Source organism: Pinus tabuliformis, chromosome Q, assembly GCF_031772625.1.
Source record: "Pinus tabuliformis cultivar Carrire ecotype Pingquan chromosome Q, CPIR1, whole genome shotgun sequence".
In the NCBI taxonomy this organism is placed as follows: Eukaryota; Viridiplantae; Streptophyta; class Pinopsida; order Pinales; family Pinaceae; genus Pinus; species Pinus tabuliformis.
Window position 1 is genome coordinate 1,307,328,487 of NC_142296.1, and position 26,531 is coordinate 1,307,355,017.

General features: G+C 33.9%; 1 protein-coding gene and 1 non-coding gene across 2 annotated transcripts in view; both read left to right on the plus strand.

Moving 5' to 3' along the window:
* Positions 1-15,191, plus strand: part of LOC149224632 (protein neprosin-like) — a 147,254-nt gene extending 132,063 nt beyond the window's left edge. Inside the window, exons 4-7 of the mRNA XM_089388234.1 lie at positions 12,957-13,127; positions 13,296-13,355; positions 14,576-14,728; positions 14,817-15,191. Of these exons, the coding sequence (XP_089244360.1) occupies positions 12,957-13,127; positions 13,296-13,355; positions 14,576-14,728; positions 14,817-15,191 (759 nt within the window). The remainder of the gene's footprint in view (positions 1-12,956; positions 13,128-13,295; positions 13,356-14,575; positions 14,729-14,816) is intronic.
* Positions 15,192-25,318: 10,127 nt separating this feature from the next.
* On the plus strand, positions 25,319-25,420 carry LOC149224634 (U6 spliceosomal RNA). The gene has a single exon (XR_016249797.1). It is a non-coding gene; the product is annotated as a U6 spliceosomal RNA (small nuclear RNA).
* Positions 25,421-26,531: the final 1,111 nt, after the last annotated feature.

The window sequence follows — 26,531 nt, forward strand, 5'->3', positions numbered from 1 at the left end:
TAATAAGATGTGGGTGTTTTCAAAGTTGGAGGATGATTGGAGGTCGAAGGTGGATTGAAAATGGGCCTAGTTCTAGGTGGATGGGGATGGCATTGAGAACTTAGTACCTTAAGCACTTTTGGAAAGAGGAGAAAAATGGTTTCTAAGAAAAACATATTATGGGAAGGTCCCCTTTGGATGCTCTAAGTTTCATGAGCCAATTTTTGATAAATATATACTCAACAACATAGGATGATTTCTCGATCTTTGATAACTATTTGTGATCTATTTTCACTCTTTTTTATTTACATATTATTTTTACTGATTATCAATATTATTCGTTTCATCAAACAACTACCAAGCCATAAAGAACAATAAGGAAAAGGACACAATATATATGTCATTAGCCAGCACTAAAACCTCTACAACTCAGAGATGAAAACCCACAATAATAATTCTTCTCAATGAATCTTCAATTGACAAATTCCAATGCTTATACCCTTAACCTAGACCCTTGATGGCTAAGTCAAATCTTTCTTCTGACATTTTTCTATAATTCAAACTTCCAACTACATCTTCCTCCAATTTTTACCTCCTGAGAATATTATTTTTCAATTTCAACCTATCGAGTAGATTCCTTTTCAACTTCAATCTACCCAGAAAATTTTTCTGCAACTTCAACCTACCCAGAAAAATATTCTATAGAAACCCTAACCCTTGCATGTGAGAGAAATGATGGTGTCATCATGTTCCTTTCTCCTCCTCTTGGGTATATTCTTTCTCCTAGGGAATTCTACTTCCAAAATAGTCCTACTTAATGCCATACCTTCACTTCTACAATTCAGATTTATAGCTACAATATTTTCCCTAACTTATTCACATGTGTGGAGATTATTAGCCCAGGAACAACCACAGATACTTGAGTTTATCTTCCTCATTTCTCCTCTTCTTCTCCGCACTCATTTTCTCTCTTACGATAATTCTTGAGTGGGTGAGATGTGTTTTCCAAGTGAGGTCATGGTATCATTTATATAGGCTTCTCATTGGGTTGAATTACTCCTTTTAGGTTGACTTGGTCATGAGTGTTGACGAGCTTGGATAATTCATCATGACTTGGCCTTGGAGGGTTTTTTACTTGGCTTTAACTCGAATAATTTCTTTTCACGATATGTAACATTCCGAAATGAATCTTTCATACATGTCGATGACTCATCGACCCTAGAAGCTCAGAATGGAAGCTTGACCTATAAAATAAATTCCTCTTGATGATGGGGCCCATGTCTCATGAAAACAATAACAAAATTAGTTTTATCATTACATTAAATACATAAAATCATGATTACATATGTCACTATGAAGATTGAGCCTAATTACATATTTCACCACTCCCTCTTAACTACGGAGGTATTCATAATTCATTCGAGGTACTCGAACATTCTAAATCTAGATAATTCTCATAAGAAGAGTTGGATTAGAAACTCATCTGTTTAACATCAGATCATCCATCATGGTCACAAAGCAAGGCCTTTACTGACATCCCTATCTATCCACAATATCATATCATAATGTTGCTGAGACTGATGATTTATAGACACCTTCATCATTGTCTCTCAAGGTACATAACCCACCAAGGTTGTCTCGAGGTATGTCCTTCCAGGAATATTCTTAATTTGGATTCCTGATCCTCCTAGAATATCAACTCTTTATGGCTACTCTCATCTTGTATTCCCTACCACATCCTCAAAGAGTATTGGATATTAGATGTTTACTCAATCCTCGACTCTATGTTCCCCAAGTAAATACAAAAATTATGTGTCCCACAGAGGATATACACATTCCTATGAAGGAATGTACCCATTCATATAAAATGAATGTACCCAAGATTGATATTAACAAGGGATTTGACCAAACTCCCTCTTAATTAGGAACTTTCTTCTGACAACTCTCTTGGTGAGATCATGGGATAATCAACTCCATGTAGGGCTCCCTCTTTTAATGTCATGAATTTTATCTTCCTTGATATGGGGCCTTCATATTTTGGGACATGTATGGTATAGATAATCAATCACTTTCATTCATGAATCATGCCAGTCATTTCATCCTTTCCTTCATTTGAAAGTGATATATTAGTCCATATTTGGTTTTCCTTCATACAACTGCCTTCTCCATTGTTACAGGGAAAAGTGTCTATTTAGAACTGCTCTATCCCACTAAGGTGTGACAGCTGCCTTAGAAACAAATAGAGAAAGACTACTTTTGTATTTTCTTTATGAATTATAGATAGAGAGGAATAGAAAGAACCAACCTGTGTCTTGTGTTAATCCTTTGATCCAATCCCTCTCTTCTTTGATAGTCTCCAGCTACCTGCTCCCTTGCATGCCCAGCTTCACAAAGTACCTGTAAGATCACAGAAGAAGAGCACTATACAAAGACATGGATCTGTATTCATAAACAACTTAGGATCATATTTAAGTTAACCATACAAATGTAACAAGCATCAATGATACAAAAGCATGGAGGAGAACTCAAATAGTTTTTATTGATAAACAAGAAAAGATCCAGGAGGAGTTACCACCAGTGGTTCTGACCCAGCATCAACCTCCCAAAAAAGAAGCCCCTCTTCACCTCAAACAAATCATAAATCACCCAACAATCTGATGTTTGTCTCTAGAAACCAACAACAATTCCTTACAATATGCAAAATTCCAGCCTCTGGATCTCTGGGATGAGGGATCCATATATAGATATCTGTAAGGAGGATGAGTCAGCTTGTGATTTGATTAGTGTCTTCTCTCTGTTAGTTCTTTCTTCCACTTGGAGACTGAGGGCCTCTTACTCATCCTTGGTCGAATTCAGTGAGGCAAGTGTCATAGGAGAAGATTCTAGAAGCTTCCATTGCCTCTCCACCTCGTGGAATGACATTGCCATTTGTCATTTCTCACCCATCACACCCTAAAAAAGGGAGTTTTGAAATGAAACACAACCTCACAGTGCATTTGGGTGAGATGCAACGCACCTAGCTAGTGGACCGGCTGCAATGATCTTGTTTTGACCAATTCTGAGCAGTTTCTGGTGGAGAACTTCTGGGAGAAGCTGTAATCTATTGACCTTGTTCCTTTAGGGGTTAGAACAACACTTTCAGGGACTTAGGAGCCCTTGGTTTATGGACATTTCATGCTTGGAGTTGTAGGGCACAAAAATGTCTATAACATCCATGTCATGTTTCCTTTAGGTTCTTTAATCTTAGTACATGATTAATAGATCTAGATGATATCTAGAACTCTTGCTTCAGTAGCTTGTATAATCCCATGAAGATATTGTTTGGAAAATAAAAATTAACATAAAATTAACATTACCTTTGTTATGGCCTTACATCATGACAACTACTTGTTACCATGTCAACATTCTGCATACATATTCATACATCTCCAAAAGTATATTACATCTCAAGGGTAAGATTCCTTTCTAGATTTCATTAGAATCTTCATACCTCTTCCATAGATATGTTTTGGTCAAGTATATTTTACATTAGATGCTTATATCCTTTTCTGTGTGATCATAGTTGCATATTTCAAGAGATCGGCTTACTTTCTTCATCCCATGAACTTCCATTCATAGTTACTTCATTTTATTCATCATCACATATTCCATATGAGGACTTGTTATGTCAATATCATCTAGTCAATATGTGAATCATGCTTTCATGCATCCTTCCAAATGAGGATATCCATTTCTCTTTATCATGCTCATGAGGTAGAACATTTATTCATGATATCTACAACTATTTGACATGACTCATTTTTTAAGTATACATACCTCATTTATTCTTTTTGGTCTTCTAGACCTCCTTAGACAAATTCCTTCATTAAAATTTCTTGAATCATATTGACCTTCTTAACATCTTTGTGACCATGACATCATCCCATGAATCCTATACAAAGTGGAATTATTGGTGAATCACTTGCTTCTTGCAATAGGTGAATCTTCCAATAATTTTTCCAACAGAGCATGTTTGTTCATCCTCATCCTGGAAATGCTCCTTTTGAATGAAGTATGATGAGATCTATAATATATGAATTTATTCTATACATAAGTACTACTTATCCTTCTAATGAGTTTACCAATAGCTACGTCCTTCTATTGATGAATGTCATAGACTTCTACTTCATTTATCCTTTAGGCTTCCTATGATGATGTTATGAGATCTTGCTTCAGTCATATGATTTTATGATGTGATCCCCTAACATGATGCATCTTGTCATGGTTATAATTTTTTATAGTGTTATATCTATACTTTACAAAACTTTGAAACACAAAATTGAAAGGAACTAGGTGAAGGAGGTTATCTCAACTATAATAGAAAACTTTTTCTTCCTCCTTGGATTTCTTCTTTTCAGCTTCTACTTCTTCAATAATATGGGCTGCTTCCCTTCCTCTTTTTTTGTTATCATTTCTAATCTTATATCAATCTATTTTTAGTGCCCATATTCATGAAAACCATAGCAGTGGATCTTTGACATATTCTACTTATTTTTATGAGGACCATCCCTCCCAAACTTCCTTTTCCTCTTAGCCATGGTAGAAAATTCTTCTGATTGCTCCTTTGGTCCTACTTCAATTTTTTCTTTTAGTTAGGTGTCTTCAATTTTTCATAATGACCATATCTCATTGAATGAAGTATCTTCTGTGTTCTCATTGATGTGTGATGTGATGTTACCCCATTCCTTTGGTAGTGCACTGAGCACCATAGTATTCATTTCCTTGTGCGGCATACTTCTCCCAACTCTTGGAGTTGGTTTGTTATTTATGACACCCTAATAAAGTATGAGGAGATTCCTTTTTATCTTGATATCTTCATTTTTTAGAGTTCTTGTATTAATTATATCACTTCTCAAGTTGTACTTATGGATAATGATTCTACCAATTTGTCATATCTTTATTTTGATGTCTCCAACATTGATGCATATTGTATGAGGGGATATTTGATGGACTCAATTAGAATCCTTTGAGCCCTTACCTCCCCTTTAATGTACTTTTCAAATTGTTTATCTTATTCATTTATAGGTTTAGTGATTAATCACTTAACATGTTCAACAACTACATTTTATATGAGGATCAAATCAGTTATCTTCTTCCAAGCAATAATGTTTTATGACCCAACTAACTTGTTTCTCTTGTTGCAAAAATACATTTCAATAGATCCAGATGTTAACATAAAGATACTTAGTTGTGAAGATACTTCTTGATGACAATATCTTCAACCTTTCACCTTCTTTGATTTTATGATGATGTTGAGATAGAATATTTCTTCTTGAAGAAGATGTCTTTATTCAAATAGTGATCATTGACTTAAAGAGAGGGAGATCACCTTGAAATATTGATGAAGACAAAAACTCCTTTCTTGTTGATTCCCTTGCATGAGTAGACTTCAAGATTCTTTCATTTGTAAACATATTTAATTTCAGTGGAGGTAGGGTCTTTTGAGGCCTTCTTTGACAGTGATGATTGAGCAAGGTTCCCAATAGTTCTTCAAGTGTAGAGTCCTTCTTTGAATGAACTAGAGTTTTAAAATTTTCTTTAGTGAGTTCCTTTAATATGATGCGGTATTCCTCATTATTGTATCTCTTTTCATACGACTTGTCCTTCTAGATGATATATTATTTTGATTATATTCTAGTGCTTAGTCTCGTGAATGTCCTTTATTGATCTTCCCTTCATTTACTTGTCACCTTTGCTCTGATACAATGTCGAGAAATCTAGGGGCAACAACATAGGATGGTTTCTCAAACTTTGGTAACTATTTGTGATGTATTTTTACTTTTGTTGATCTACTTCCTCTTATTTTTTATTTTATTATTATTGTTTTCATCAAACTACTATCAAACCATAAAGAACAGCAAGACAAAGGACACAAGATATAGGCAATCAACTTGTGCAAAATCCTCTCCGACTCAGACAAAAAACCCACAATAATTTTTCATCTTATAGAATATTCAATTAAATAATTCCAAGACTTTGACCCTTGACAAAGACCCTCCAACACAAAGTCAAATCTTGCTTAAAACATCTTTTTAGAATTCAAAATTTCAGCTCCTTCATCTTACAATTTCAACCTCCCTAGTAGGTTCTTCAGCAATTTTAACCTTTCAAGGAGATTCTTTTGCAACTTCAATCTTCACAAAAAAATATTTTGCAACTTTGACCTACCTAGAAACATATTTGTAGAAGCCATAGCATTTTCATGTGAGATATATTATGGTGTCATCTCATTCTTTTCTCCTTCACTTGGGTAAAATATATATCCTATAGAAATTGACTTCCAGTATGGTTATTCTTGATGCCCTACCTTCATTTATGCGATTAAAATTTATTTCTACAATGTGTGACCTAATTTCTACACAAGTCTAGAGAGTATTAGCCCAAAAAAAACCATAGGAACTTGACTTTCTCTTCCTCCCCTGTCCTATTCTTATTCACACTATTCTTTCTTGCGATCGAACATGAGTGAGTGAAGTTTCTTCTCCAACTGAGGTTGAGGTCTCCTTTATATAAGCTTCTTATTGGGTCAAATTTCTTCTTTTAGGACAACTTAATCATGAGTGTAGTCCGACTTGAATATTGCATCATGAATTGGTATTGGAGGGTTCTTTGACTTGATTTTGACTCAAATAAATTCTTTTTACAATATGTAACATGCCGAAATGGGTCTTTCATACATGACAATGAATAATAAACTCTAGAAGCTCTTAATGAATAATAAACTGTAGAAGCTAGGAATAAATTCCTCTTGAGCATGAAACCTAGGCCTCAAGAAAGTAAGAACACATTTATTTTTCTCATTAAATTAAATACCTAAAATGAGGATTACGTATGTCATTATGAAGACAAAACCTAGTTAGATATTTTGGCAACAAGCCACTAAGTTGACATATGAACCCAGAAGTGGACAAGAGGAGCCCTACACAAAATAGCTTTGAAACAAAAAGGGACTACCCGCGAAGAAGAGGCTCCAATGAATTGATGCAAAGTGCTAGATTTGGAAGTTAGGAACATCCTAGTAATATAGGAAAAAGAATTCAATGATCCTTTAGTGGTAGCTAAGAACTCTCTCCCCCCATTGATCTATAAAAAATTCCCTTAGGTTTTCTATCAAAATAATTATTGAGTGGAGGGATTTCCATCCCTACGATTTCATTGAAGAGGATTAGCCAAAATTCCTATAGCTCTTCATAATCCATTTCCCTTGAAATAAATATATATTTGGTATCCATCACCTCAAAAGCAGCCAAAAAACATCCCTTATCTCGAGAGACGTACAATTCGCACTCTTTGGATAAGGCTAAAGAAGCTTTCTAGCCCTTTGAAGTTGTGGCTCAAAACCCACCATACTCCATAAAAGTGGTTTAAAATTCTTTTTTCCTCGAGGCTCAAGGAAAATATTCCTTAGAAAATAAATAGGGTCATCATTCAACCATTAATTCATGTTTCGCTAGAGTAGAATCCCTCAATATGGATTTCCCATGAAATTCCTCCCCATCGACGTGAAGGGGGTCAGGGCCACACCTAAAAAATATTCCTTGAAGAGGCTCATTCATGCCTAAAATGGTAATTTGTTTAGATTCTATGAAACTATGGTGTTAGGAGAAAAAGTAGATGAAATTTTAGGGGAGTGGCTTCAAGGATTGCCTTTTTATACCATAGACATAGAGCGACTATCAAAATATCTAGTTAAAAAGTGAAGCTCGTTTGTCTTTACACATGCTTCCTCCGTTAGTAGGAAATTTATTTATGTGTATTTAAAACATTTATAATTAAACATAGATATTTGTGTAGTGAATGTCTACACTTACTATGTGAATAAAAAATACTACTAGGAAAATATTCGCACCTAAGGGATTGTATAGGCTCCAAATTACTTATAGAGTGGGACCTTAACTTCACTCTACGTCAAGCATAATTATGGGGGGTGTGGGTAAGGAGGGATTCCCTGGGTGATTTTCTCTTGCATTGCTTTTAGGAAATAAAGTTAGTGGATGTAGAACCAATCAAAATAGCCCCTGCCTGAAGAATTCTTCAATGTGGGGAAGGGGTACTAGAAAAATTGCTTGATAAATTCAATTATTCCATAGCATGTACTATATGGGACATCCTTGAAGTGGTAAAAATGTTCCCCAATGTTGTAACATAATATATGGACCTTTAATTGAAAGCCAAAGTAATAGAAGAAAAGTCGCATCTCATTCTTTTCTCTATGAGAAAAGGAAAAACCCTAGCCCAAATGGGTTAATCTTAGAATCTTTTTGAACGATTGTACAATGTGTTGAACAAGGACTTTGTGGTGGCAGTCATGAAGCCTTGGAACTTGAGAAAATTCCCAGGGTAGCTAAAATTCAATTGTGTTTATTTCCAATGAGAAGTATGCCACTTCTATGGATAATTTCATAGGACTTCATGCTAAAATATTATATACAAGATAGTATCAAAATTAATTGCAAGAAAGTTGAAGCCAATTTTAAGCAAAATCATCCTAGAGGAGAAGTTTGGGTTTCTAAAAAAAAATCAAAATTCTTGAGTAAGTATATATCGGCGAAAAATCCCTACTCTCCAATGGAAAGGAGAGGCAACGAGTAGTGGCTTTCAAACTAGATATATCTAAAGCAAACAACAATGTAAATTAGACCCTTGTCAAAATCCTCTTCAACGAGATGGGAGGTGACATTTTAGTGGTCAAGTGGACAATGGGATTTTATCAATCTCATTAAATAATTCACGTAAATGTATTTTAGAGCCCTCAGGGAGCTTAGACAGGGATTCCTCCTATCCTCGTTCATTTTCTTTCTATTTGCAGAAGGGCTAAGTAGGATAATTTAACAAGTCAAATACACATGATACCTTGAAGGAGTCCAATTATCAATCTCAAAATACTTGTCTCATCTCTAGTTAGTAGATGATGTCTTCCTACTGGGTGAAGGATCTCATTCAAATTTGTCTATGATCTCCCGATGCCTCATGGTTTTCCACAAAGAAACTTAAATTTCTATATAAAAGCTAAATTAGTGCATCATTTAAAACATTCTAAACGATTCTTCGTAGTATTTTTTAATAGAATGCTTTCCCCGTTAGATAAAGTTTATAAGGGAAGGGTAATAGTTATAAGATTCAATTGGAAGCCTCATTCGCTAGATATGGATATACACGAATGTGTAGGCCAAGATCGGGATATGGACCAATATATTTTTTAATATAGGAGGCCATTTGGTTCTCTTACAATATATTGTTCAAAGCATAGCAATTTATTACACGTCCACAAGCTTCAGTGTCTAAGTAAATATTAACCATCATCAATAGAAAAAACCATCAATTTCTTATGTTTGGGAAGTAAATAGAAGGATGGAACTCCATGGTTAGATACAACAACACCCAATTCACTAGGAGTTTAGTGTTCAAAGAACATAGTCACGTTCTCCAAACAATTGGAAATGATTCTTTTGTGCAGACTAAAACAAAATATAAGTCTGTAGAGAAGAGTAATGGCAGAAAATTATCTCCCATGGTAGTCAATTATCATTTGGTATTGAAATCCCTAAAGTTAGGCCAAGAATACCTCCATAATATCGAGATAATTGGTGGATTAATTCTCTCTTCTAGGGGAGTGGCTAATCTAGTGCATTAGGGATGGAAAAACTATAAGATTTAGAGAAAACTCATGATAGATGGCATATAATATTTTTTTTTTCTATGGTAGTGATTAAATACTCACACTCCAAAAACAGTTTTTTCCTTGGGAGATGAATTTTACCTTCTGAGGTCAAGAGTAACATATCTCAACTAAAGCTATAGGCGCTACTAGGTGGGAAGAAGAGGAATGGAGACCTTAGGTGTCCTATTTATGATCCAGTTTTATACTTGTCTCTCAAAGATGAACTAGACTTCATTCTATAGTCCAAAAGTACAACCATGAGATATTTTACAAGAGATTATGATACTTTCCAAAAACTGAGGTAAAATAGGCCCGTGAGAGGAAATGGTGTTGGGAACACCTTTGGAAGAAACCCGTACCTCTCAAATACAAAATCACCTTATGGTTTGCTCTCAGCAACAAAACATTAACATGGTACAACTTACTTAAGAGGGCTTTGGTAGGGCCATGGACATGAACATTATGTTTGGAGAAAGAAGAATGAATTAATCACCTTTTCATTCATTGTACTTATGTAGGGCACATCTAGAACATGTTGGATGTTTAACGCATGACGTCCATGGTATACATATCATCTATCCTAGAGAATGGGATGGGGAATTGGGAAAAATAAAGGATGATGAAAGGTTATGAAACATTTCCTTGCTTGTTGGTGATATGTGTTTGGTGGGCTATAAACTAGATCATCTACTGGGACAAACAAGTCTAAGAAAAGGTTAGTGTGGAATTGGTGAGGAGATAGTCAAAAAATTTCAAAATACCACCAAATATGACAAAAATTTAGAAATTATAGATGCCTCCAAGGGATAAGAGTTAGCCATTGGGATTCTTTTATGGGGAAAGAAAGGATCAATCTTGAATGATAGGGTCATTGGTGATGTTATTCATTTCATAGAACCATCATTTTCGCATAACATATACATGAAGTATTGCATTGAACATGAGGGTGAAGTTGCATTATTTGTGGATCTACTCCCACTCGCTCAACAAAAACGGGTGGTCAAAATACATGAGTTTGGAGACTCATAGGTGGCCATTGAGTCAACCTCCCATAGAGCTCGCATTGAAGCTGCCACCTTGGGACTTGTGCTATAGGAAATCTAAGGATACATTGGGACCTTCTAGGACATCTCATTCCAGCACGATTCTAGAGAACTTAATCACTGAGAAGATAATCTCTCTAAGGTAGCTTTTGTTCTTCCTAACGGCATTTTCTTCTACACATATTTAATCGAATGTCATGTCACAAATGATATGGACTAGTATTTGTACTTGTTTTCTCTACGAACAACTCATTATTTCTATTTTGCAGTGGTTAGTTCTAGTAACATTTGAACTTTATGTTTCGTGTGCATTTTGAAGTGGAAACAAACAGCCAACAACTAGATCTCATAATGGGATAAAATAGAAGGAATATGTTGTAATTGTGTACGTTTTGTATTGGAAACAAATATAAAACAACATTTTTCTAGAATGACATCAAGTTCGGCAAGGTTTAGATGTAAAGTAACCTATGGGTGGGGAAGATATGTGGATATGTTATGGACAACATAATAAAAAACAATGTATTGAAAATTTGAAACAATAGAACATGTATATTTGATAGAATACAAGTATATATATATATATATATATATATATATATATATATATATATATATATATATATATATATATATATCTTTATGATTAAATCAAGGAAGAGTTACCGAGTGAATGTAGTTAAGATAAGGATCGCAAACACGGGTTTGAAAGGAGCATCATGTCAGTGGGACTTGAATTTAGGTGGGGAGACTGTCAATGAACCCTCCCAACATGGCATACAGTGAATTAGTGACGCACACATCCATACTCTAATTTTATAAGTTTCGTCTTTTTCGAGCATATTTTTTGGTCAACTTTGCTCGACACGAATATAGTAGAATCACATATTTGAGTTTTTTAGTTTATGTAATCCAAGTGAAGAAGAGTTTTTTTTTAAGGAAATGAATCCACAAGGATTGAGTGCAAAACATCATACCATATTTTAACCAAAAAATTGAAAACCTATAAGAGTTACAAAGCCCTCACACACACATTACTTAATATGTTAATATGTAAAAACGTGGGAAGTAATTGATTGTTCTCTTTATATATATATCTGTGTGTGTGTGTGTGAATATTTTCTTTTTCTATATATGAACTTCACATTAAAATATATTAAGTAATATAGATATTCCAATATTTGATTTAAAACTTAAAATTAAAATAATTTTATTTTCAATCCATTGACATAAACTCACATTATTTAATATGGATATAAATATTGAAATATTTTATTAATAGTTAATATAGAAATATGTTTTAAATATTAGACGTCAACATTATATTGAGTAGCAAGAGAATTATAAATATTTTTGATGTTAAAAAACACCTTACACAAATTTTCTAGTAAAATTGGAAATGTCATATATACAATTACTTTTTATCTTTATATATTGCAAAATTAAAATATATTATTATTAATATTTATAAACAACTTTTTTGTAAAAACTTTGGGTAAATCACATAAGCAATAATTGATAACCTACCTTTGGAACTTACTAATGAGGTTGAGGATAAATCATATAAACCATAATTGATGGCAACCTTTTTGAACCTACTAATGAAGTTCATCTTGAACTTTAGTAAGTTCGAAAAATTGACCACCAATTATTGTTTATGTAATTTATTGAAACCATTAAAAAAATCACGAAATTCTTATGTCAAATATTTATAAAAATATTAAAATAAAAATCTTATTAATACTCTTTATATTGTTGATTTTAAATACCTCTTAAAACAAATCCTAATATATATTTTAATATATATTATTTATATACCATATTAATTTAAATGGTAAAACGCGTTCGAAGTATAAAAATGTACGAGTTTACATTATCTTAATAAGATAGGAATATTTCAATTAATTAATTTACTGTTGTAAAAGGTAAATTTGATGATTTTTATTTATATATTTTTAAATAACTAATTTTTTTTTATGAATTAATATATCACTCTTAAAGTTTATAATGATAATAATTGTTCTGAAGGAGTGGTATAAAAGAGTCTTTTTATAAGTATTTTATAAAAAAATTATTAGATTTTGTTAATTGACAGTGTTAAGTTAGAATTTAAAAAAATTCAACCAGTCCCTTATTTGTTTGAAATAAACCATTTTCTTCGTTAAAGAAAATTCGAACTGATTTTCCCATCATTTGAAATTAACCCCTATTTGTTGTTCGTTTGGCTTTCAAAGCACGCCCTTCTGACAATCGACGCAGGTGGACCATTCTATCAAGTAAGTGCACAGTTGAATGTATGGCAGCCGAAGATGGGCATTAATGGTAGTGGGATATTCAGTTCAGCCGAAATTTGGGCACGAAATGATGTCAGTGGTAAAGAGCAGACTGTTATGGCTGGATGGGAGGTAGGCTCTCTTCAGCATATCTAAATATTTAATGATTTTAAATACGAGTCATGAAAATATTGTTTTAATTAATGAGAGGATGGATTTTTTTTATAATATTAATTAATAATATTTTTCAAAAATTATGATTAATCAGTAATTAATTTATTTTTTTAATAATTATTGTAGGTAAATCCATCTGTTTATGGAGGAGCGACTACTCCAAGATTTTTCGTGAGTTGGGACGTTGTAAGTATTTCTTTGTCATATTCATATTTAATTATTTTAAAAGTGAGTTATTATTATTGATTTTAATTTATATATATATATATATATATATATATATATATATATATATTTATTTTGAAATAAGGTTTTATAATTTGAATTTAATTATTAATAATTATTAAATAGATAATAAAGATTTAACTTTTATAATTAAGAATTTTGTTATATGTTTTTCTAAATGTATATATCTTTTAACTCATAGTTTATGTTTTTTTAATTAGTAATGTAGTAATAATAATAATTTAAAACAAGGTTATAATTTAGCTAATTATCAAGAGGAAGTGTTATGAAGGGTTTTGATATATATCTATTAGGATTGGAGTCCTTTATTCTAGTGTCAAAAGTGGCCAGAATCTTCGCAAAATAAATTCAAAAAATCTTGTAGATATAGTTTTTGAATCATATTTTTCATGGTGGAAATAGATTGAGCACCATCAAAAACTTCCATAGCACCTAAAATTATAAAGTTAGATAGTTTTTACTTATATTTACAAAAATCTATGCCTAATTCTATCAAAATATATGGAGAATGAGAATATCCATAACTTTCAGGGTGAAAAAATTGTCTCTTTTAGACTAAGGAATTATGATTTCCCAATTATTTAATTCATATGGCTAGGTTAGTATATTAAATATTAATAAATAATAATTTTCAAATTACAAATATAATATATCATTTTTAGTTACTAGTACAAACAATAACTAAGATTTATATAAATAGAAAAATAGTACACATTTATTTAAGGATAGTATATTAAATATTAATAAATAATAATTTTTAAATTATAAATATAATATATCATTGTTAGTTACTAAATCATCTACAAACAATAACTAAGATTTATATAAATAAAAAACTAATGCATATTTAAATGAGTAAAGAACCGATATAGATCTATACTAACTCAGAATCTACTAAGTTTTAAGAAAGATGAAATCTATTTTTACTCTTAAAAAAAAGTTGGATCTCAAGAAAATGATTATTTTTAACTGTTAATAAATGTAAAGTTAAAATAAATTTAAACAAATTATTATTTAATTTCACCCCATATAAAATTATTTACATTACAGTTACACATCTCTCACCAGTTACATATGAGATTTACAAAATGTTACAAAATTTTACAAAGTTTTCGTTTATAAAATATTAGTTAATTGAATATTGATTATCTATGATACAGGAGGGTAGTGGGAATTCTTTCCAGGGTTGCGAAAACGGAGCGTGTCCAGGGTTCGTGTTAGCACCTGGTGCTACTAACTATCTAGGTGCACCAATATCCCCGGTGTCTACATATAATGGGAATCAACAACAGATCGAAGTAAAACTTGTCAAGGTGGTTAACCTCTCTTATTGTGGGAGATAAATCTCTATTCTGATATCCTTTATTTGTATATTTAATTCTTTATGTTGTGTGTCCACAGGAGAATCCAGGGACTGGTGGGCCCAGATGGTCTGTATATCTAAACACTGAACTTTTGGGTTGGTGGCCTGCTTCACTGTTTACATATCTTAATTCTAGTGCAAATACAGTAGGCTTGGGAGGTGAAGTTATGTTTTATCTTGGAACACCGTCTAGCAAAACAGAAATGGGGAGCGGGCATTATCCATACGAAGGTTTTCGTCGTAGTGCACACATAAAGAACATCCAAATTTCGAATGGTAACGGAGTGATGGCGCATTTCGATACAAATCCGCAAGTAACTAAATCAAGCTGTTATAACGTGTCAGATGTTACTGATGACAATGGTTTGGGTACACATTTCTTCTTCGGCGGACCAGGAGGCGATAGATGCTGATTGTGCTAGCTGATGTATATTTCTGCATTTCGAGCTGTGAGTTGATAATTCCTTGTACATTTTGAAAAGATGGACCATTTGTTATTATACAAATATTTTTTATTATGTAATCTTTTTATATGTTTTTAATTATTTCAATAAAATAAAATAATTTCTTCACTTCTAGCTATATGACTTGTAATTTCATTTACATTTTGAAAAGACGGACAATTTAATATTATATAAATACTTTTTATTCTGCAATTTTTTTTTTATATATTTTTAATTATTTCAATAAAATAAAATATAATTCCAAGCAAAGTTTTTATTTAGAAATTACATAGAGAAAAATTGTTGGCTAAGGCTAACTAATAAGTGTGGTTGATCATGATAAATAGATGAAGAGGTAGACCATTGCAAAGGCTTAAATAGAAAGCAATGTAAAGACATAATTTCAAGTAACCCCTGTATTTGAACTTTAAATTATGATATTAGTTTATTAATATATTATCAACAAATATTATTAACTCCTAATTTTTGAAAAATAATCTTTAAATTAATTTATTAAAATCAAATAGTACTAGTTTTTGAAAAATAATATTTAAATTAAGATATTAGTTTATTAGTTTATTAAAAAAAATGTTAACAAGTAACTCTATATTAAACACCTAGCTGTTGAGAAATAATATTAAAAAATAAATTATAAATCAAAGTCAAACTTTAAACAAGGAGGGAATTAAAAAACAAGTCAAAGCCCTAATCTAGGCAAATTTATTTGATAAATAAAATAATTAATGAGAATAAAATAAACTAAATTAAAAATAATTAATAGAAAAATAAGTAAAATAAAACAAATATATACACAAGTAAAAAGAAAGATATATATATATATATATATATATATATATATATATATATATATATATGGGGCTCAGGCCCATTAAACAAATAAAAAAATACTAAAAGGAGTTAAGAACGAATAGGATGATAAAATACATAAAAAACAAGGATCAAGAAAATAAACTTTAATGAAGAATAAATCAACAACAAATACTAGTGATCCCTAGGTCAAAATGTGGATTACGATAAAGCCTAGAGACTAAGAGATAGGGAAATTCCTCGCAGTGTAGGTGGATAAATCTCGTGGCATCCATGCTTGTTTAAGGTGTAGATCTAGTGAGGATTACAGTAGATCCTGATTCTATTTATGATGGTGAGGTGGTTTAGCCTCGCGAAGCCCGAGTTGGTTCTTTTGGCTCAACCAATCTATGGTTGGGTGGAAAGTGGAAGTCTCATACTAGGTTGGCTTTTGCATTCATTAATAAGGATTCCCTTCCATGGTATTTTTTGTTTAATGATACTAGATTATATATGGCATTTATGGTTGTTGTGTGCTCATTATTTCTATTGTTTCTATGTTGGTCATGAAAATGTTTTATGATAGTGAAAAATTATTATTATGATCATGTTTTGACATGAAAATGATTTAAAAAGGAATATATGGCCTAATATATGATAATTTAATTAATATATTAAGCCACCAATGGTTCTTAGTGATTCTTAAGTAAGTATGAGATTTCTATGTTCAAATATGTTATTGTGACATGTATATTACTTGTTCATGATGTGTTTGCTAAAATGTATGTGATGGTGATGCTTCGTTAGGTCAATTTGATCAAGTTTTGTCTTAGAGGATTTTTCTTGCTTCCATTTATTGTCTTGGAAATTATCACCAGTTTCCGTGCAATGATTTGTAGACTAGCCTTTAAAAAGTGGCTTAAATCTTATAGTCTCTAGCACAAAATTAACTAAAAAATACAACACTCTCTTCCTCGCAGGAATTGTGAGTGACTCGAGGGTCCCAATCATATGCATGTCGATGTCATCAGAGAAACTAGGGTTTTTTTTAGTGAAAAGGGAATTTGACTTAGGGTTTGGGCACCTAGAGGAATGCTTTCGCTCCTGTGGGTTTGGTAGCTCCTAGGGAAGGCCAGTAGGGTTTTCTTGTGTCGATTATATTTCCTTAAGGTGATATATGTGGTTGAATTATATCATAGTAACTCTTCATCACAATTCTACCCTCGTTAACGAGTTAGATTAGGTAAATGTGGGAGGAGGGCATTACAGAGTGGTATAAGAGCATGGTTCAACACTTGGACTAGATGTGTTGAATGCGCTTGCCATGAATACGTGTTAATTGCATATGTGTTCTTTATGTATGTGGACTATGCACTTGTTGTGTATGCATATTGGTGGTCATTGTTACAGTTCTGTTATCATGTAGGAGCTATGATATTGTTGTTGGGATGCATTGGTCATGAATTCATGTCAGTTGTATATGCATTTTTTATACATGCTGGTCTCTGTATGCTTTTATGTCTGCAATGTCATGGTTATGTTTGTTTTCCATGAGGTGACTATATGAATTTTAGGTCATTATTATGTTGTTGGTATGTTGTGATGTTTATGTGTTGGTTGACTTAGAGAAGGAGATGAAAATCATCAAAGCTAGGTTGTGACACTAGACTTCGGGGTGAGAGATGATTTTCATATAGGTTTGTACGTTTGGCACACAAGCATGTTGGTTAATCATTGTTATAAGAATTAGGGTTATGTACATCATTGTATTTCTATTATTTTTATAGTTACATGCATAATAAATGTTAGTTTCTTAGTGTAGTCATATGCACATGTGTTGGAGAGTCATGCATTGTAGTAACTTGTTCTTCTATGTCAGTTAAATTCATGATTACGTTATATGTTGTTGATGAGAATGTTATATGTTAAAGTTGTGTTTCTATATGTTAGTTAAATTGATTACTATGCCTACTTAATTTAAGATATTCATATTATATCTTATTTTTTAATCTGGATTGGCATATGTAGATGGTTATGGTAATGAAATTTAGGTATGAGTCAACCTATTTGTAATATCGTGTTGTACTAATCTAGATTGACTTTGCATATGTCATTCTTATGCATGAATGATGATTATTTACAAGTTTATAACATGAACATTTTAGCTAGTTACTATCATGGATATCATGACCTTATTTACATTGGATTTGATGTGTTGTGAAGTTCTATCATGCTAAACTAGATTCATTGTTTAGAAAAGATATCCTCCCTTGAGATAAGTCAAGGTATGAGTTTGATTATGTCATCTATTTGGTGTTTGAGTGTTCGATTATATCATCTAGTTGATTTATTGAACATGGTACTTTTTCAAGTTCTTTGAATGGTTTATTACTTGCATGACATGAGTATGTGTCTATAAGATTTCATGAAGAAATTATCTTTTTTTTTAGATGGTTGTACTAATACATGTGTTGAGACAATTGATATCTACTTGAGTTTAAGTACATGATAGTTGTAACATTATGTATTATGACTGATAAATTTGATTTGATGGTTGAGTATGACATGATGATTAGACTTGGTAAAGGTTGATTTAAAATTCATGGAAATGATGCCTTGATTTGTGGAACATGTGACTAACATGTGTGAACAATTGCAGGGAAACATGGTTGCTATTAGCATGACAAGGTAATAGTTGAATTGTTTATATAACTAAAAATGGGGTGATCATTTTTTGATTGGTAGAGGAAATTATCTAAGGATTTAAAGAACGGGGTTAATCAGAGGTTTTTGAAATTGAGGATGGAGCTCTGCTACGCTCTCTCAACCTACTACTATGACCCTTGTTAACTACACTAGGAAATCGTAGCAGTTTCCCCAACCAACCTACAACACGCCAATCCTAGACTGCACAACTGACATTTTCAGTGGATAAGAAGGGAGGGAATGGATCTCAACTCTGTTGACTATTCGCTAGATCCATATGCCAATCAGGTCATCTTCCCAAACCCTATTCCGAAATTGGCCACCATTACGTCTACCCCATCCTGCTTGCTAATGGCACTGGTTGTCTCCCTTCCTGGGCATAAGAACAACTCCCTTCGCATCGGTTCCCTCTCCATCGACTCTCCCACCCTCAATTATCTACCCTTGTCTCCTTCAACCCTCAACCCCCTCACCTCATGGTCATCTCTACTTTTTGATCTCATAGCCTCCGTCGACCTTTGCTTCACTTAGAACCCTAACCTTTGCCCTAGACCTACTTTGGAAGCAGGCTCTCAATCTTAGTAAGCACAAAATCTCCCTACAATAGGCAATAAAACACCAAAATCTGCAATCCCATCGGGATGTTTCGATAACCCTATTATTAGGGTTAGGTTAGTGAAGCCCTTATCGGCAAAAAATAATCCAACAAATCCTTTACAAGTCCACCCTACTGTGCCTCAGACAGGGAAGAAGAAATCCAATTGCATCAGAGCATCTAGGAAAGATTTCACCTTTAAATTTGGCGATGACCTCACAATGGGGGATATTGTCGACAACGCAAGCAAAGTTCTCATGTGTAGGGTTCGCGGCAAAACCTATACAATGGATCGATTGGGGTAATGGGTGAAAGAGATTTGGGCGCAGATCTTACTTTAGCCTGCCAAAGGTTCAAACTCTGCCATGTGGATGGTTTATGCTTCACTTTGCACATGCAGAATACACAAATATGGCTCTTGTTTGATTTGGCATATAGATATGGCACTAGTTTTACTCAAAAGATGGAGCCCTCTTTTTTATTCTAAAAGAGAGCAGAATGGAGGAAGGACTCTCTAGGTGAGGTTTCCAAGGCTACCTCTGTAGTATTGGTGAGAAGAGGTGTTCATCAAAATAGGGAATGCCCTAGGTACATTTCTAGATTACAACAAATCCATTGTCCAATCCAAAAACTAAACATTGGCTCATATCTTAGTTCACCTAGACACTCGGGAGGGCCTGGAAGAAAGGATTACTCTACAATGGAGGAATTTCTCTCAGGTACAGATCTTGGAGTATGAGGGAGTGCCATTTAGATGCCATATATGTCACAAGGTTAGGTACCTATTCAAAGAGTGCCCTTTGGTAGTGAAAGCCGAGGAGACAGCAGGAGCGCAAGAAGCTGGCATCGACAAAGGTACTCCTGTCATCAATAGAAAGCATACAAAGGTCGACCCAGAACTACCTCAGAAGGTGACCCCATCCAAGCCAGTGCAACATGAAGGTGGAACATCTTCGAGTCCTCCATCCCTCCTTTGTCTCAAGCTTGGGCAGTGGCAGAAGCAGCTCATTCAACGAGTACTCCTCTTCCCTCATCCCCTACTCTATCTTATGTTAATGCATCTAATGCACAACATATGTATAATGTGGTGATATCACATGGTATCATCTCCCCTACATCCATCCCCTGTTCACCTCTCCCTCAACGCTTAGTTGATTTTACACCGCCCATCACCCACGTGAAATCCCCCTCTCTCCCTCCATCTCCCTTGGTACGCTCTCATCCCTACAACCTTCCTTTGCGAACTCCCATTGGGGACTCTCAAACTTACACTGGCCTTGGCATGACTCTACCAGCATCATCTGCTAAACCACTTAGAGGGCACAAATCATACCTTTCTCGTGCGATCCTCCCTGTTGGAGTAGAGGTGATCTTGGGCAGAAAATCCTCTTTAGATCAGGTTCTTAGACAAAATCAAACACTAGACATGGCTCCCACATGAAATGCCTCTCCTTTAACTGTAGGGGCTTGGCTGGTTCTCCCAAAAAAATATCCCTTTGTAAAATCTTCACTGCATAATCGGTTGATTTAATCCTCATTCAAGAAACCTAGGGGAAGCACATCATGTTTCATGATGTGTTTGATGAAATGTATGTCATGGTGATGCTTGGTTAGGTAAATTTGATCAAGTTTTGTCTTAGAGGCTTTGTCTTGGTTCCATTTATTATCTTAGAAATTCTTTCCAGTTTCCGTGCAATGATTTGAAGAATAGCCTTTAAATGTGGCTTAAATCTTATAGTCTCTAGCACAAAATTAACTGAAAGAGACAACATTCTCTCCCTCACAAGAATTGTGGGAGTGACTGGAGGGTCCCAATAATATGCATACCCATGTCATCAGAGAAACTAGGGGTTTTTCTTTAGTGAAAAGTGAATTGACTTAGGGCTTGGGCACCTCGAGGAATGCTTTCACTCCTGTGGGTTTGGTAGCTCCTAGGGAAGGCCAGTAGGGTTTTCTTCTGTCGATTATACTTCCTTAAGGTGATATATGAGGTTGAATCATATCATAGTAACTCTTCATCACAATTTTACCCTGGTTGACCAATTAGATTAGATAAATGTGGGAGGAGGTCATTACAGAGTGGTATAAGAGCATGGTTTGAAACTTGGACTAGATTGACTGAATGTGCTTGCCATGCATACATGTTAATTGTATATGTGTTCTTTATGTATGTGGACTATGCGCTTGTTTTGTATGCATATTGGTGGTCATTCTTACAGTTGTGTTATCATGTAGGAGTTATGTTGTTGTTGTTGGGATGCGTTGGTCTTGAATTCATGTCAGTTGTATATGCAATTTTTATACATGCTAGTCTCTGTATGTTTTTACGTCTGCAATTTCATGGTTAAGTTTGTTTTCCATGAGGTGAATGTATGAATTTTAGGTCAACATGATGTTTATGTGTTGGTTGATATAGAGAAGGAGATGCAAATCATCAATGCTAGGTTGTGACACTAGACTTTGGGGTGAGAGAGGATTTTCATATAGGTTTGTACGTTTGGCACACAAGTATGTTGGTTAATGGTTTTTATAAGCATTAGGGATATGTACATCATTGTATTTCTATTATTTTTTTAGTTACAGGCATAATAAATTTTATTTTATTAGTGTAGTCATATGCACATGTGTTGGAGTGTCATGCATTGTAGTAACTTGTTATTCTATGTTAGTTAAATTCATGATTACATTATATGTCGTTGATGAGTATGTTATATGTTAAAGTTTTGTTTCTATATGTTAGTTAAATTGATGATTATGGCTATTTCATTTAAGATATTGATGTTATATCTATTTTTTTAATATGGATTGGCCTTTGTAGATGGTTATGGTTATGAAATTCAGGTATGAGTCGACCCATTTGTGATATCGTGTTGTACTAATATAGTCTGACTTTGCATATGTGATTGTTATGCATGAATGATAATTATTTATGAGTTTATAACATGAACATTTTAGCTGGTTACTATCATGGATATCATGACCTTATTTACATTGGATTTGATGTGTTGTGAAGTTCCATCATGCTAAACTAGATTCATTTTTTAGACAAGATAGCCTCCCTCGATATAAGTCAAGGTATGAGTTTGATTATGTTGTCTATTTGGTGTTTCAGTGTTCGATTATATCATCTATTTGGTTTATTGAACATGGTATGTTTTTAAGTTCTTTGAATGGTTTATTACTTGCATGACATGAGTATGTGTCTATAAGATTTCATGAAGAAATGATCTTTTTTAAGATGGTTGTACTAATACATGTGTTGAGACAGTTGATATCTACTTGAGTGTAAGTAGGTGATAGTTGTAACATTATGTATTATGAGTGATAAATTTGATTTGATGGTTGAGTATGGCATTGTAATTAGACTTGGTAAAGCTTCATTTCAAATTTGTAAGGACCATGTTATATACCATATATATATATATATATATATATATATATATATATATATATATATATATATATATATATATATATATATATATATATATTTCTTTTTTTAAAATCACAATAAAATATAACCAGAAGAGAAAAACATAGGGAATTCAAATTTATTCAGCACTGTCTACCACATTCCTAAATTTCATTTCACTGAACATGTCATAAAATTTACATATATTTAACTAAAGCCATAAAGAAATCATAAAAAATAATATTGCAACACATATGTACCATTCATTAGAAGATGAGACTCCACTTGATTTTATGTTACTTGTCTTCCCTTAATGCTAGTCACATCCAAGAGTGAATGACGATGTACTTGATCTCAATGCGATGACCCACTAGTTAACCTCCCAGCCTACTCCTTGGGTACTCTTCTTCCCCACAAACCCCTAAGCTACAATGGGGTTGTACAATGGAGGAATACTATAGCTGGTAGAGGAGAGCACTGCTTGGCTCAAGAGTCCCCCCTCTAAAATCCTCTACCTCACCAAACTCATTATAGTTTCATAATCATTGCTTTGACATAGTATCATCCATCCAACAATAGGGTTCCCAAAAGTCCCTTCTCCCATGGCTTGCCCCTTCTTTTATAGGAGTCCTCATAGGTGACACTTGGCATGTCATGCATAATTAATTTTTTTTTTATAATTCAATAGTTTGATTATTCACCCACCCATGTGTTACTCTCTCATCAAGGGTCTCCAAAATTATTTACTTAAAGTTTAATTTTAAAACTAATATTTTCCTCACGTCAACAAGATTCCTATTTCTTGTCCTAGCTACCTCTTGATCCCTCGTTTTATTCCTTAATTTGTGTTCATTACTAAATTCAATTAATGAGTCAAGATTTGATCCCCTATCTACTCCCTAATTTAACTCAAGTTATCTCTTAGATGGATATTATTATATTGGTTGTTGCCACATGGAGGTTCTCTACATTTCTCTAAATTTAATTTATTATTCTTATTTTAATTCACCTTCCTCTTCTCTTAATTAAGTTTAACTAGTTTAGGATTAATCTTTATCGTTACATTTATGTCCCTATTTCCTGTTTTTACCTAATTAAACTACATAATCTACGTAATATTTTCCAACATGGGTAGGGTAGAGCTTTTTAGATAAAATATTTATTTCTTCTCATGATCCTCTTAATCCAAGTTTTATTCTTGATTTAATTACATCGATTTCTAACATCATTTACCCTTATGTAAATTTACCTATTTTTCATTTCTTGATTATATTTATTAATTTATTTACTTTTAATGATTCGAAGGGTAACAAATTTGTTCGTGCCCTTAAAGAACTTCCCTTGAAGTTCCAAGGGTGCTATGCCTAACAATTTATTTGTGATGACAAGGGTGCCATGTTTGGTTGTGCCCTTCAAGAACTTCCGCTAAAGTTCCAAGGGTGCCATGCCTAACATTTTATTTGTGTTTCCAAAGGTGCCAAGTTGGTCATGCCCTTCAAGAAATTCCCCTGAAGTTCCAAGGGTGCCACGCCTATTTCCCTTCAAGTATTCAGTGGCTACGAGGGGAATGTGTAGGTGAAACAATAGAGATGACTATAATCTCTTATGTTACCTACTATAGTGAGACTAATGGTGTTGGGATCAAGGAATCGATCTTGATGTGTGCCCCTCGATAAAATCCTCATGAGCGACCCAACTCTGGGTGCTACCCTCATGACATCGTAATCTTCAAGGTGAAGGTGGTTCAACCATTCTAGCCCAAGTCTTGGTGGGAGTGCTAGTGGGTGAGATTAGGGATACTGTCCCACCCCTCCCATGTAGTTCCATCGACTTGTATAACCCATCACCCATATGTTAGTCATTCAGTGAAGAAACTAATTTGTGCCTGCAACCACTAACATCTCAGCAGAATATAGATAAAAATATATAGCAAGTTTCAAAATTGGCTTTGAATTTCAAAGATAAAATAATATAATTTTTTTCATCAAACCAGTTTTCGTCAACTCGTCATATGTGAGTGCCTTTGGTGGTTTCCTTCCACACTCAATAGTCATTAGTGACAACGTTTATGAGTGTTATTCATTGTCATAATGACATCATTAACAACACCTAGTCATTCACATCGTTGTTCATAGTAAGCAGAACTAATGCAAGTAGGTAACGTAGGGGACACATCCACCATGGCTGTCATCATCATAATATCAATGGGAACATACATATCCATCAAAGATATCAACATCGTAACCTCAATTGAAAACATACCTATCCATCAAATCTATCATCATCATGATATCAATATAGAGCATACATATCCTTTACTGCTATCATCATCATAAATTCAATAGAGACCAAACATAACCACTTATGCTACAATCATCATAATATCAATAGAGAACATGCATAACCATTAATGCTAAAATCATCATAATACCAATATATAACATAAATAAACATCACAACCACTAATATCACAACCACTAATAATAGAGTCACGTGACTAGATCCTCAACTTGAGCTCCTCAAAGAATAAAGTGTGGGCCTTAGGGTTAAATAAATTTTAATGTCATATCACTGTTAGTCGACTAGAGACATCTGATAAAATTGGAACAATATAGAGAATATTATCATGACCCCTACGCAAGGATGACATGCACAGATAGAGAAGTGGTCTTTATAAAATTCATGGAAACGATGCCTTCACTTGAGGAACATGTGACTAACATGCGTGAACAATTGCAGGGAAACATGCTTGCTATTAGCATGAAAGGTAATTGTTGAATCATTTATATAACTAACAACAGGGTGATGATTTTTTTATTGGTAGAGGAAATTATCTAAGGAGTTAAAGGACACGGTTCATAGTAGCTTTTCGAAATTGAGGATGGAGCTTTGTAGCGCTCTCTCGACTTGCTTCTCTAACCTTGGTTAATTACAGAATGCAACTGTAGAGTTTTCCCCAGCCAGCCTAAAGCACACTGGTCCTAGACTACATAACTCTCACTTTCAAGGGATAAGAAGGGAGGGAATGGATCTTGATGCTATGGACTATTCACTGGATCCATATGCTGATAAGGTCATCTTTCCAAACCCTATTCTGAAATCGGCCATTGTTACATCTACCCCATCCTGCTTGCTAACGGCGCCGGTTGTCTCCCTTCCTGGGCATAAGGAAAACTCCCTATGTATTGATTCCCTCTCCATTGACTCTCCTGCCCTCAATTGTCTGCCCTTGTCTCCTTCAACCCTCAACCTCCTCGCCTCATGCTCATCTCCACTTTTCGATCCCACACCCCGTGCCGACCTTTGTTCTACTCAGAACCCTAACCCTTGCCCTAGACCTACTTCGAAAGTAGTCACACAATCTCAGCAAGAAGAAAAGATCCTTGGAACAGCTGATAAACCACAGGAATCCACAATCCCATCAAGATGGTTCAATACCCCTATTATAAGGGTTAGGTCAATGGAGCCCTCCTCATCAACAAATAATCGAGAATATCCTTTACAAGTCCACTATACTGCGCCTCAGATAGGGAAGAAGAAATCCAAGTGCATCAGAGAATCTAGGAAATATTTCACTATTAAATTTGGTGACAACCTCACCACGGGGGATATTGCCGACAGCGCAAGCAAGGTTCTGGTGTGTAGGGTTCGTGGCAGAACCTATACAGCAGATCAATTAGGGCAATGGGTGAAAGAGATTTGTGGGTAGATCTTCCTTCAGCTGCCAGAGGTTCAAAATCTACCACGCGCATGGTTCACGCTTCACATTGCACATGAAGAATACACAAAT